Here is a 13,809-nt window from a genome sequence, read left to right as displayed (position 1 = left end):
CTCAATGCAGATGTCTTCGCAGAATGGTGTGCTGGACACACAAATGACTGCCATGTGCCACTCAGCTCTGAAACCACAAGCACAGGATGTGTTTCAGAGCAGCGGCCGTGTTAGTCTGTATTTGCAAAAAGAAAAGGAGTACTTGTGGCACCTTAGAGACTAACACATTTATTTGAGCATAAGCTTTCGTGAGCTATAGCTCACTTCATTGGATGCATTGAGCTGTAGCTTCCGAAAGCTTATGCTCAAATAAATGTGTTAGTCTCTAAGGTGCCACAAGCACAGGATATGGCATTTTGCCTTCAAATGCCAATCTGAAAATTCAAAATCTGGTTGGACAACTTTTAATGAAAAACAGAGTAACAATAACTCTTCATTAACTACATATGGAGGGGAAGGAAGGGGAGGGGAGGGGAGGGATAGCTCAATGGTTTGAGCATTGGCCTGCTAAACCCAGGATTATGAGTTCAATCCTTGAGAGGGCCATTTAGGGATCTGGGGCAAAAATTGGGGATTGGTCCTGCTTTGAGCAGGGGGTTGGACTAGATGATCTCCTGAGGTCCCTTCCAACCCTGATCTTCTATGATTCTAGGATATGGCTACATGCCAATAATTCCATCCCCAGACAGCTGGAAAAGGAAAGAAAATCAAAGACAAGGCATCACATCAATTGCTGATCGTCTCATATTACAGCGCGTCATTACTGCTTGTAAGTATAGTGGAGAGGCACAAAATATCGCATAATGAGCTAATGCTAAGTTCCTCTTGCTCTTACTGAGGTAAATGGGCATCTTAGACGTGGAAATAAGTCTGGTATGATAGATGTTTTTAACAAACAGCCATTTTCTTCCTGAGAATCTTGATAGTACATCCAATCCAGTGATTTACAGCCAAGCACACGAAATGGCACTGGCAACCTTGCAAACATTTCTTCGAGTTAGTTCTTCATTCTGGACAGCATTTCAGCAGGACTGATGTAATCTTTGAAAGGTACAAACAGAATTCTATTAAAGGAATGATGTGACTGAAGCATGCCAAAGCTTCTAAGCAAATTTGGAAAAATCATTGAGGACAGATCTGTTCCACTTCCTAACAGCTGGCCAGACTTCTTGACCCATCCCAAAAATAAGACTGATCTGGCTTGCTTCTTATCTGAAGAACTCCTCATCAGTGCTCCATAAAATTGTCATACCCAGAGAGTTCAAAGAACACAGTTCGGTTAAATCATCAAACCCATCTCTGGACACAAGCAAGTTGCAAGCTGATCATGAAGGCAGTGACACCAGGATTGTACTGCACTGTATACAAACAGATGCTGACTGTGTAGTTGTGTCAGCACGAGACACTAATATTCTTCTTCTGTTAGTGGAACACTATGACAAAATGCATTGCAGCAAGTTGTGGATGAAGGCTGGAACATCAAAAAAACCCAAATGCATTCCTGTGCATACTATTCAAGAGAAGCTTCTGCCTGTGTTTCTCCAAGCAGATACAGAAACAGTACTCTCCTTCCATGCACTGACAGTCAGTGATACTGTTTCTATGTTGTTGGAAACAGCAAGAAAACTGCTTGGACAATATTCATGGAGAAACGTGTACTCCCAAGAAACTGGGGGAAGGATGATCTACAGAATGATCATTTCAGCAGAAAAGTTCATCTACAACATGTACCATTTATCTGATAGGTTTCAGAGTAGCAGCCGTGTTAGTCTGTATCCGCAAAAAGAAAAGGAGTACTTGTGGCACCTTAGAGACTAACAAATTTATTTGAGCATAAGCTTTCGTGAACTGTAGCTCACGAAAGCTTATGCTCAAATAAATTTGTTAGTCTCTAAGGTGCCACAAGTACTCCTTTTCATTTATCTGATGAGGAGGGCTGCAACAAGACCCGGGTGATATTGTTTTCCAAGTGTCAACCCCAGAGGCACTGCCCCCAACAAACGATGCACTATGCTGCACTCAAAGCGCTCACTTGCAAGTTATGAAGTGTAGGCAGGCAAATTACAACAATCCCCCACTACCCCAATATGGGTTGGACCAAACATAATGGGGAAATGGTACCCAAGTAATGCCACTAGAGACAATCCCTTACAGCTATGCAGAAATTGTTACCTGTGGCTGTATCAAAGAGTGCATATCACAACACTGCAGCTGAAGAAATATCACATTGGCATGCACTGGGGCCAGTAAATGCAAGGGGTGTGTTGACACACGTAGGAACTGTTAAATTATGCTTGTCTAACAATGTGCAGGATATGCAGTAATTCTTTGTAGTGGAATAAAAATAGAAAAATTTCTAATTTTTCAAATTTTACATAAATTTTTAATTCCAATTTAGGTAGTGAAATTTTCAAAATTCAGCTTGGTAAATATTTTCAGATTCAGCACATTCAAATTATGAAAAATAATTTTACCTACTTTTCCCCAAAAATGCCTCTTACATCTTATTTTACTGAAAATGTGCCCAGTCTATCAGAAAGGTCTTTTGAAATTCTGATTGCAAAAGCCCAAACTTGCAGCATTAATTTACACTACTTATATTTATCCACAGGGTTTTGTTAACTTTAAAAAACTGACATGATACAAATGCCTTCTTTTGCTTAAAAGCCCTTCCACCTTCTTCCTAGTGGAAAAGTGAGACCACACAATACCTGGGGCAGGCTGAACGCGATACTGCCTGGAACAACTGATGAATGGGTTCTCAACGTGAAAATGTATCTGTGGTTTGGAGAAGTCCTCACAACTACATGCCTAGAAGAGAAAGAGCAGCATTTTATTTTGATTCCAATGTTATTAGAAATCATGTGTAACAATTCTTAGATTTCATTCAACTTCTGTGATGGAAAAACTAAGGCACCAGTCCTGCAATACAATGTAAGCAGGAGTATGCCTCTGCAGAGCTGCACTGAAGTCACTGACTTCAATCCGGCTTCACATGGGTGCAAGGCCCCTTTGAGATTGAGGAAAGGAAATCTGCACAACACTTACAAAAAATAAGCCTGGGAGATTAAATTAGTCACTCTACTAGACACTAAAAATTATGGACTAAATAGAGACAATGGATTTATGGCTTATTACAACAAATCAAGGGAGGCAATTACAACAACACAAGGGACAACAAACTTACTGACCCGCCAAGCTGAATACGACAATCTTCAGACGTTCGAGAGCCAGGGCACACCTGCCTGGGGTTGGGGCTTTGGCCCCTCGGGAGGAGCCTGCCGGGGCTTGGTTTCACCCCCGCTTCTGCTGAAGCCCCAAGCCCTGGCAAGCGTGCCCCACAGGGCTGAAGCCCCAAGACTCCCCTCCCCACTGGGCAGAAGCCCCTACCTCACCAACCTGCTGCAAGGCAATTCCAAGCACCCCCCTTCCACTGTCTAGTAGGTGGAAAATGTGGGGGGCTCCGCGAGCTGCACTTTAACTGTAAAAGAGCTGCATGTGGCTCATGAGCCATTGTTTGTTTGGCCACCCAGATCTACTGCCTTTCCCCCCTCCCAGGATTGGAGGGGTGTTAATGGGCCACTTTACCTTGAATGGTTTCAGAGTAGTAGCCATGTTAGTCTGCATCCGCAAAAAGAACAGGAGTACTTGTGGCACCTTAGAGACTAACAAATTTATTAGAGCATAAGCTTTCGTGAGCTACAGCTCACTTCATCGGATGCATAGAATGGAACATATATTAAGATATATATACACATACAGATAAGTTGGAAGTTACCATACAAACTGTGAGAGATTAATTAGTTAAGATGAGCTATTATCAGCAGGAGAAAAAACTTTTGTAGTGATAATCAAGATGACCCATTTAGACAGTTGACAAGAAGGTGTGAGGATACTTAACTTAAGGAAATAGATTCAATAAGTGTAAAAACCCTCCTGGCCACTATGGATGTAGAAGCCCTCTACACCAACATTCCACACAAAGATGGACTACAAGCCATCAGGAACAGTATCCCTGATAATATGGCAAACCTGGTGGATAACCTTGTGACTTTGTCCTCACCCACAACTATTTCACATTTGGGGACAATATATACCTTCAAGTCAGCTGCACTGCTATGGCCCCACAGTATGCTAACATTTTTATGGCTGACTTAGAATAACTCTTCCTTAGCTCTCGTCCCCTAACGCCCTTACTCTACTTGCGCTACACTGATGACATCTTCATCATCTGGATCCATGGAAAAGAAGCCCTTGAGGAATTCCACCATGATTTCAACAATTTCCATCCCATCATCTACCTCAGCCTAGACCAATCCACACAAGCAGCCCATTTCCTGGACACTACTGTGCTAAAAAGGGATGGTCACATAACCACCACCCTATACCAGAAACCTACTGACCGCTATACTTACCTACATGCCTCCAGCTTCCATCCAGGACACACCACTCGACCCATTGTTTACAGCCCAAGCTCTAAGATACAACTGCATTTGCTCCAATCCCTCAGACAGAGACAAACACCTACAAGATCTGTATCAAGCATTCTTAAAACTACAACACCCACCTGCTGAAGTGAAGAAACAGATTGACAGAGCCAGAAGAATACCCAGAAGTCACCTACTCCAGGACAGGCCCAACAAAAAAAGTAACAGAACGCCACTAGTCGTCACCTTCAGCCTCCCACTAAAACCTCTCCAGCACATCATCAAGGATCTACAACCTATCCTGAAGGACGATCTCTCACTCTCACAGATCTTGGGAGAAAGACCAGTTCTCGCTTACAGAGAGCCCCTCAACCTGAAGCAAATACTCACCAGCAACCACACACCACACAACAAAAACACTAACCCAGAAACCTATCCTTGCAACAAAGCCCAATGCCAACTCTGTCCACATATTTATTCAAGTGACACCATCATAGGACCTAATCACATTAGCCACCCCATCAGGGGCTCATTCACCTGCACATCTACCAATGTGATATATGCCATCATGTGTCAGCAATGCCTCTCTGCCATGTACATTGGCCAAACTGGACAGACTCTATGCAAAAGAATAAATGGACACAAATCTGACATCAGGAATCATAACATTCAAAAATCGGTAGGAAAACACTTCAACCTCTCTGGCCGCTCAGTAAAAGATTTAAAGGTGGCAATTTTGCAACAGAAAAGCTTAAAAACAGACTCCAATGAGAAATTGCTGAGCTTGAATTAACATGCAAACTACATACCATTAACTTGGGTTGGAATAGAAACTGGGAGTGGCTGGATCATTACACATATTGAATCTATTTCCTTAAGTTAAGTATCCTCACACCTTCTTGTCAACTGTCTAAATGGGCCATCTTGATTATTACTACAAAAGTTTTTTCTCCTGCTGATAACAGCTCATCTTAACTAATTAGCCTCTCACAGTTTGTATGGTAACTTCCAACTTGTGCATGTGTGTGTGTGTGTATAATGGAACATATAGTTTTATATATAAACTATATGTTCCATTCTATGCAACCGATGAAGTGGGCTATAGCCCACGAAAGCTTATGCTGTAATAAATTTGTTAGTCTCTAAGGTGCCACAAGTACTCCTGTTCTTTTTACCTTGAATGGTCTCTTGAAATACGTGCTAACTACATATGCTAAACGATCTGTTCCACTACTTTTCCCAGACCTGAAGAAAAGCTCTGTGTAAAAGCCTCTCTCTCCCCCCTCCAAAAGAAGTTGGTCCAATAAAAGATATTACTTCAGCCACCTTGTCACCAGAGACGAGTGGGGTACCTGCTGATAGTGGAGGGGAATAATTTAAAGGTTTGCCTCCCCCCCCCCAATAGCTTGAGTCACACACACACCCTTACCTTCAGCGGCCCCTCCCTGCAGCTGCCTCTCCCCACACCGCAGCTCACCAGCTCCAGCAGCTGCCACGCAGGGAGGGGGGCCGGCCAGCAAATCCTGGCAGAAATGTGGGGAAGGGGGAATGTGCCCCCCCCGAGTTGCCTCTGCTCATCACTCTAAAGCTCCCTGATCTCCATTATGTTTAATGTCAACTTATTCTTCACAGTAACTTTGTGTAAGCATCCATACATTGTCATTCATTGATAGCATCCATGATTTAATTAGCCTTTTAAAATAAGGAACCATAGTACTTTAACCACTGGCACAGCTTAGCAAGAAAGGATTCCGAAACGCACTGTAAAAGCTTTAGCGCTATAAATGGCTTTATACTTTGAGACACTTTTTGTGCAAAACGGAAGGAAGGTATCCTTTTCATCAGCTTTCACAGTTACAATCTTAGTGACTTCTGGAAGCTTGTTTTTCAAGAAGAGGGTGGTGAGAAAATCGTAAAGTTATTCAGAAAAAGCCCTCCCCACAAAGGAGGTCACTCCCTGTTCTACACTTTTTTGTGGGGGGACAGGGGACGGAGAGGACTTCTCAGAACATATTTATTTAAAATATGAAACAGGAGATCAGACCCTGGGTTAGGGCACAAATTAAGTGAGTTTAGTGGCCTCAGGCTGGTTTGTTACTCCAGAAAACCACCATGACAGGCTCTCATTGCACAGAAGCAGCCATAGAAGAAGGTGGGGAAGGGCATGTCTCAGAACTAAGATGGGCAATGGGAAGTTTGCATTGCATCTTCTCGCACTGAATCAGGCTCAAACCAATGATGATCATTTTAATATGCACTCTGACAAAAGGTGGCACTCGGCCCATGCACTCCCAGGAGAGTTCCTGGAACCTGCAAGGCCAAGGACCATCGATGGGTCATCTTGCCTATTACAGGGCTCCCCAGCAAAGGATGGTGTGAATATGCAAGTTTTGGATGCTTGTATTATCTCTATCTACTGTACTACATGGTAGTGTTTGTGATATCATTGATTGTTCTAATAAAACTATAATAAATTCAGAAGGTCTTCCTTAAATGCAAATCTCCCCAAAAAACATGGACATCCTCACTCTGAAAACAACTGCAAAACTGTGGCCAATGTAGAGACAAATTAATCCTGCTAAACAGAATGTTAAGTTGGAATCTCTAAATAATACCTAACCAATAGGTCAACACCCCCAACCCCTTCTTCCCCCAACTCTACATCTCACCCTCTCTGACTTCAAGTCAGTCAATTTCCTATTCCACACTATCTGGGCATCAGCAACAGAGGCATTAAGAGCACAGAAAAACAGTCCCCCACCTCTCAGTTCCTGTGCCCATTACCACAGTGGTCCAGCCGCTGGGAGGAGCAATTATAGAAAATCCCTTTCTCAGCCCCTGCCCGAAACAGAGTCATAGAATATTAGGGTTGGAAAAGACCTCAGGAGGTCATCTAGTCCAACCCCCTGCTCAAAACAGGACCAATCCCCAACTAAATCATCCCAGCCAGGGCTTTGTCAAGCCGGCCCTTAAAAATCTCTAAGGAGGGAGATTCCACCACCTCCCTAGGTAACCCATTCCAGTGCTTCACCACCCTCATAGTGAAATAGTGTTTCCTAATATCCAACCTAGACCTCCCCCACGGCAACTTGAGACCATTACTCCTTGTTCTGTCATCTGCCACCACGGAGAACAGCCAAGCTCCATCCTCTTAGGAGCCCCCCTTCAGGTAGTTGAAGGCTGCTATCAAATCCCCCCTCACTCTTCTCTTCTGCAGACTAAATAAGGCAAGTTCCCTCAGCCTCTCCTCATAAGTCATGTGCCACAGCCCCCCAATCATTTTCGTTACCCTCCGCTGGACTCTCTCCAATTTGTCCACATCCCTTCTGTAGTGAGGGGACCAAAACTGGACGCAATACTCCAGATGTGGCCTCACCAGTGCCAAACAGAGGGGAATAATCACTTCCCTCAATCTGCTGGCAATGCTCCTACTAATACAGCCCAATGTGCCATTGGCCTTCTTGGCAACAAGGGCACACTGCTGACTCATATCCAGCTTCTCATCCACTATAATCCCCAGGTCCTTTTCTGCAGAACTGCTGCTTAGCTAGTCGGTCCCCAGCCTGTAGCGGTGCATAGGATTCTTCCTTCCTAAGTGCAGGACTCTGCACTTGTCCTTGTTGAACCTCATCAAATTTCTTTTAGCCCAGTATCCTGTCTTCCAACAGTGGCCAATGCCAGGTGACCCAGAGGGAATGAACAGAACAGGTAACCATCAAGTGATCCATCCCCCGTCACACCATTCCCAACTTCTGGCAAACAGAGGCTAGGGCCACCATGCCTCCCAATCCATACTCCAGAATGGAAGCCTCTTCCCACCAGACCAGAGATTAAACAACAGAACTACATAGAAAGAAGTAATTTCTAACACATTAAATATCATCACATAATTAAAACTCAACTCCAACTGTCAAAAGTAAAGGAAAAGAACAGTCCATGATTTAGCATCATTACTTTTCATTTTCATAGTGTTCACTCACTCACAATGACTCTCCAACTCAGTGCAACTTAACGAGGGTCTCACATAATAAATGAATGTGCTGAATACTGTTAGGATATAGATATTCAGGCTGGTCTGCGAAGGCCTAAGAACTTAGGTATATGGTTATCATTTAGCTAGTTATAGAGAGAAAGAAAGAAGAAAGAAACATCACTGTCTGCCTGTATAAGGCCTTTTCTCACCGTGACAGTCTGAGGCCCTGTTCTTAGGTCAAGGCCTTTGGCTAAGCAGCAGAGGCAGCCATAAGCTGGGAAGCCACCGGTCACCTCCTCACATTCCAAACTAGTCCCATTGAAATAAGGTGCTATTGGGCTGTTAGGATACAATCCTGTCCTGATAATGCCTGTCGCCTCCAGAGAAAGGGAAGTGCCTAGAAGATGTAAAAGGAAACTCAGTTTGATAGCATCCTGTCTGGCAAGAACTCACTTATCAATAGCTGGGATGTGAAATCCTCATTTCTTTGTTGTTCAATCACTGTAGTCCCCATTTCCCTATTGTTTGTCTGTATAATCTCTGTCTGGTTCTGTGATTGTTTCTGTCTGCTGTATAATTAATTTTGCTGGGTGTAAACTAATTACGTTGGTGTATACATATATATATATATATATATATATAAAAACTGGTTAAATCATGTTACAATATGTTAGGATTGGTTAATTAAATTTCAGTAAAATGATTGGTTAAGGTATAGCTAAGTGGAACTCAAGTTTTACTATATAGTCTGCAGTCAATCAAGAAGAAAAGCGGGGAATTGGAATGCGGGTAGGGAAATTGGAATCATGTTTTGCTAAACGGGAGAATGGGAACAGGGACACAGGCAAGGTTCTGTGGCGCCAGAGCTGGGAAGGAGGATACTAAGGAAGGAAATTAGAATTGTTGCTTGCTGGAAATTCACCCCAATAAACATCGAATTGTTTGTACCTTTGGACTTCAGGTATTGTTGCTCTCTGTTCATGCGAGAAGGACCAGGGAAGTGAGCAGGTGAAGGAATAAGACCCCTAACAAATACTTCTCTCAGTTTAGCTATAGGGTCATTGGGTACATACTGCGGACGTAGAAGCGACTTTGGCAGTTCCTACTGCAGGCCCTCTTTAAGAGGAAGAATTCAGCATAAGCATGCATGCAGTGAATTTTTTCTGCATTCTTTGAGACACAGAACTGTGGAACAGTCTCCCCACTTTATTGCTACACCTTAGTATGTAAAAGGGTGATGAAATAGTAATCTGGAGATATTTGAATGGCCTAAGCAGCTTTTAGTTTGAATTTGATAAAGCAGCAGAGGATCCAAGATTAAAACCATTTTTTAAAACCATAAGAATTTTAGCGATCCCCTGGGGAACTTTCTCCAAGAGTCAGAGGGTGTCCCAAAGAATAGAAGTGTTCCTTCCTCACACACTTCATACCACCAAGCCATTGTCAGGTCCTCCCTGGAGCTGGATATTTGTTTTTTGCACATTTTTATTGTTTTCAAACAATTTGGGATTTGGGATCCCCCAGGATGAAACATACAACAGAAATGTAAGATATTACCACTGTCTAATAACAAATACTTTGTAAAGTTCACTGAAATCCTATGATCCAATGCACTATATCAGTGTAAAGATGAGACTCATGCTAACTTCTACAGATGTCAAAACTAAAAGCATGAACAGGAAGTGACTTGTCCCAAGATGTCACCATGAATCAGCTGGGAATAGATCCAAGGTCTGATTCCCAGTCCCATGTCTGAAGGTGATTTCATGAAGGAATCTGAATATCATATCCACATATATGTGCATATGATAATGTGAATATTAAAAGGAAGCCAGTTATAAGGTATACATCCAATAAATTCTCCCCTGCAGTTAGTCAAATCTAGAATAGAATGGTAAGTACTAATTTTAAAAGAACAGAAGATGACAAGTGATTACGGTCATATGCACTTTACTGCAAGGCAGCAATATGGATGGCCTGGCTAAACTTATCTACAGTGCAGCAAGATTACCACAGCCTACAGCTCTGGTTTGATATTGAAACACTACTCTACACTCCAGGTGTATTTGCTTTTAAGAACAATTTGCAGTTTCTTTCCACAACCAATACACCCACGCTAGTTCCTATATAAATCTTAATTCTACAAAACAAGCAATCTTCTCAGGATTATTTATATAGCAGAATGTGCAGGGCTTTTTTGGTTACAACAGCCCGTTGAAAGCTCCGTTTCTGACAGCCAGCTGCTTATCTCCTCCGAGACAAAGCAACCATTACTGTGGAATGCTGTGTGTGAGAGAGAGACAGACAGACAGAGACAGACAGGCGAGGGGAAGGGAGGTCTGCTGCTGTCTGAACTTACAAGACTACTTGCTGACATGCTCTCAGTCCCCCAAAAACCCACTCTTTCCCCCCCACACAACACACTCCCTGTCACACTCCACAAAGCATGTTGCAGCCACTTGCCTGCTGAGATAGCTGCCCATAATGCACCACTCCCAATGCCGCTGCAAGTGCCGCAAATGTGGCCACGCCAGTGCACTTGAAGCTGTCAGTGTGGACAGACTACGGTGCTTTCCCTACTGCGCTCTACGAAGACTGGTTTAACTCAAAGCGCGCTACATCTAATCTAATTGCCTACTATGAAGAGATAACCGAGTCTGTGGATGAGGGGAAAGCAGTGGACGTGTTGTTCCTTGACTTTAGCAAAGCTTTTGACAGTCTCCCACAGTATTCTTGACAGCAAGTTACAGAAGTATGGGCTGGATGAATGGACTATAAGGTGGATAGAAAGTTGGCTAGATTGTCAGGCTCAACGGGTAGTGATCAATGGCTCCATGTCTAGTTGGCAGCCAGTATCAAGTGGAGTGCCCCAAGGGTCGGTCCTCAGGCCAGTTTTGTTCAATATCTTCATAAATGATCTGGACGATGGTGTGGATTGCACCCTCAGCTAGTTTGCAGATGACACTAAAGTGGGAGGAGAGGTAGATATGCTGGAGGGTAGGGATAGGATACAGAGAAACCTAGACAAATTAGAGGATTGGGCCAAAAGAAATATGATGGAGGTTCAACAAGGACAAGTGCAGAGTCCTGCACTTAGGACGGAAGAATCCCAAGCACCGCTACACACTAGGGATCAATGGCTCGGCAGCAGTTCTGCAGAAAAGGACCTAGGGGTTACAGTGGACGAGAAGCTGGATATGAGTCAGCAGTGTGCCCTTGTTGCCAAGAAGGCCAATGGCATTTTGGAATGTATAAGTAGGGGCATTGCCAGCAGATCGAGGGACGTGATCGTTCCCCTCTATTCAACATTGGTGAGGCCTCATCTGGAGTACTGTGTCCAGTTTTGAGCCCCACACTACAAGAAGGATGTGGAAAAATTGGAAAATGTCCAGCGGAGGGCAACAAAAATGTTTAGGGGACTGGAACACATGACTTATGAGGAGAGGCTGAGGGAACTGGGATTGTTTAGTCTGCGGAAGAGAAGAATGAGGGGGGATTTGATAGCTGCTTTCAACTACCTGAAAGGGGGTTCCAAAGAGGATGGATCTAGACTGTTCTCAGTGGTAGCAGATGACAGAACAAGGAGCAATGGTCTCAAGTTGCAGCGGGGGAGGTTTAGGTTGGATATTAGGAAACACTATTTCACTAGGAGGGTGCTGAAGCACTGGAATGGGTTCCCTAGGGAGGTGGTGGAATCTCCCTCCTTAGAGGTTTTTAAGGCCCAGCTTGACAAAGCCCTGGCTGGGATGATTTAGTTGGGGTTGGTCCTGCTTTGAGCAGGGGGTTGGACTAGATGACCTCCTAAGGTCTCTTCCAACCCTAATCTTCTATGATTCTATGACAACCTACCAGCAAATGTCTGTCTATTGTATAGTGCTCATTAGCGTAATAGCTGAGTGCCTCAGTCTTTTTAAGGTATCAACACCCCTGTAAAGTATGCCAGCATTATCCCCATTTCACAGATTGGGAACTTAGGCACAAAGAAGCTCAGTGGTTTAAAAAAGTTCCCACAGGAAATTTATGACAGAGACAGAACCACCTGGATCTCCCAAGAGACCAGCTACTACCATAACCACTGGACTATGCTTCCTCTCTGCATCTCTCACACCACATCAATACCTCAACAGATACAACTGTTGCCCTGGATTGTTACTCCAGAACATGATCAAGCCAACTGCAACCATATTATGTGCACTCAGCTGCTATGAATTAATGAAATTGACCACCACAGAGTTAAGGGTTAATTTGCAGACAGGCTTTCAGAAGCAAGGTCAAATCTAGCTGGCAGTTTCTGCTAATCAGAATGTGAGGAAGGGACAGACAAGTCAACCACTGAAACCAAAAATCTTGGTGGAGGGAAGACCTTGAGTCTGGGCTCCTCTGATATTAGAAGTTTATTGAAAGTTAGGAAGAGTGATGCTCCAGTAGGGGTCATTATGACCTGTGTGTTTTGTACAAGTTAGTTATAAAAGACTAGATAAAAGAGTATTTTGGAGCAGTTCTCTGAAGCCATCTGGAGAGATTTTTTCCCGACACCCTTTCTCCCCAGCAGTTGAGCAACTGGCCACTGCAAACCTGCTGTTAATTACTTCTTAATACCGTTCATGGGGTTTGCCACTTCACCCATGTCTACACCACTTGCTCACTCTGAGAAGTGTAGAATTTTGCTTGTATTTGCACAACTGTAAAAGCCATTTTAAAAAAATCACAATCCAATTCAATCAATCAGAGACAGTTGCTGGAGGGCTGGGACAGCTCCCTCTGTGACAGGAGCTCTCCATGGTAGAGGAGAACTAATCAAACCTGGAGAAGTTGACTAGCTCACAGCACAGAGAAAGACAAGCCCTGAAAGGTGTTTTCACCCCTGGACACAGGAAGTCAGAAGCACCATCATAAGCATTTTCACTGAGTGTCAGCCCCCTTTTAATGATGTAGGTATGAACCTACTACCCATTTTCTATCATTTAGTGGGGTAGGAGGAGCTTCCATCCCTGACCCATACTGCTGTAACAGTCTAGTTTTCAGGTGATCATGCCCCCCCACTAGTACATATCTGTTGGCAATAAATACATAAGCCAGTGAACAGAAACTACTCCCAAGGGAATTCTGTGCCAAAAAGTTAAATATTCTGCACACAATACTTCAAAATTCTGCAAATTTTCTTTGTCAAAATAACACAATATAATCATACCATTTTCAATTATTTGCTGACAAGTATTTTGAAATAAATTACCTAATTGAAAATGGTGTGATTATACTGTTATTGTGTTTGTGTTATTTTGACAATTAAAATATGCAGAACTTTGCAGAATTTTAAATTTTTTAATTTTTTTGGTGCAGAATTGCCTCAAGAGTACCAGGGTTCTGAGAGGTTTCAGAGTAGCAGCCGTGTTAGTCTGTATTCGCAAAAAGAAAAGGAGTGCTTGTGGCACCTTAGAGACTAACAAATTTATTTGAGCATAAGCTTTC

At 43.3% G+C, this 13,809-nt stretch overlaps 1 protein-coding gene across 3 annotated transcripts in view; it reads right to left on the bottom strand.

Annotated features, from left to right (window-relative positions):
- NSF (N-ethylmaleimide sensitive factor, vesicle fusing ATPase) overlaps positions 1 to 13,809 on the bottom strand; it is a 177,454-nt gene that overhangs the window by 138,204 nt on the left and 25,441 nt on the right. For all 3 annotated transcript variants that reach the window (XM_038385821.2, XM_038385822.2, XM_043503254.1), the window contains exon 3: positions 2,652 to 2,751. In XM_038385821.2, the coding sequence (XP_038241749.1) occupies positions 2,652 to 2,751 (100 nt within the window). The remainder of the gene's footprint in view (positions 1 to 2,651; positions 2,752 to 13,809) is intronic.

The sequence above is a fragment of the Dermochelys coriacea genome, chromosome 27, assembly GCF_009764565.3.
Source record: "Dermochelys coriacea isolate rDerCor1 chromosome 27, rDerCor1.pri.v4, whole genome shotgun sequence".
NCBI classification, from domain to species: Eukaryota; Metazoa; Chordata; order Testudines; family Dermochelyidae; genus Dermochelys; species Dermochelys coriacea.
This window is presented reverse-complemented; position numbering and strand designations above follow the sequence as displayed.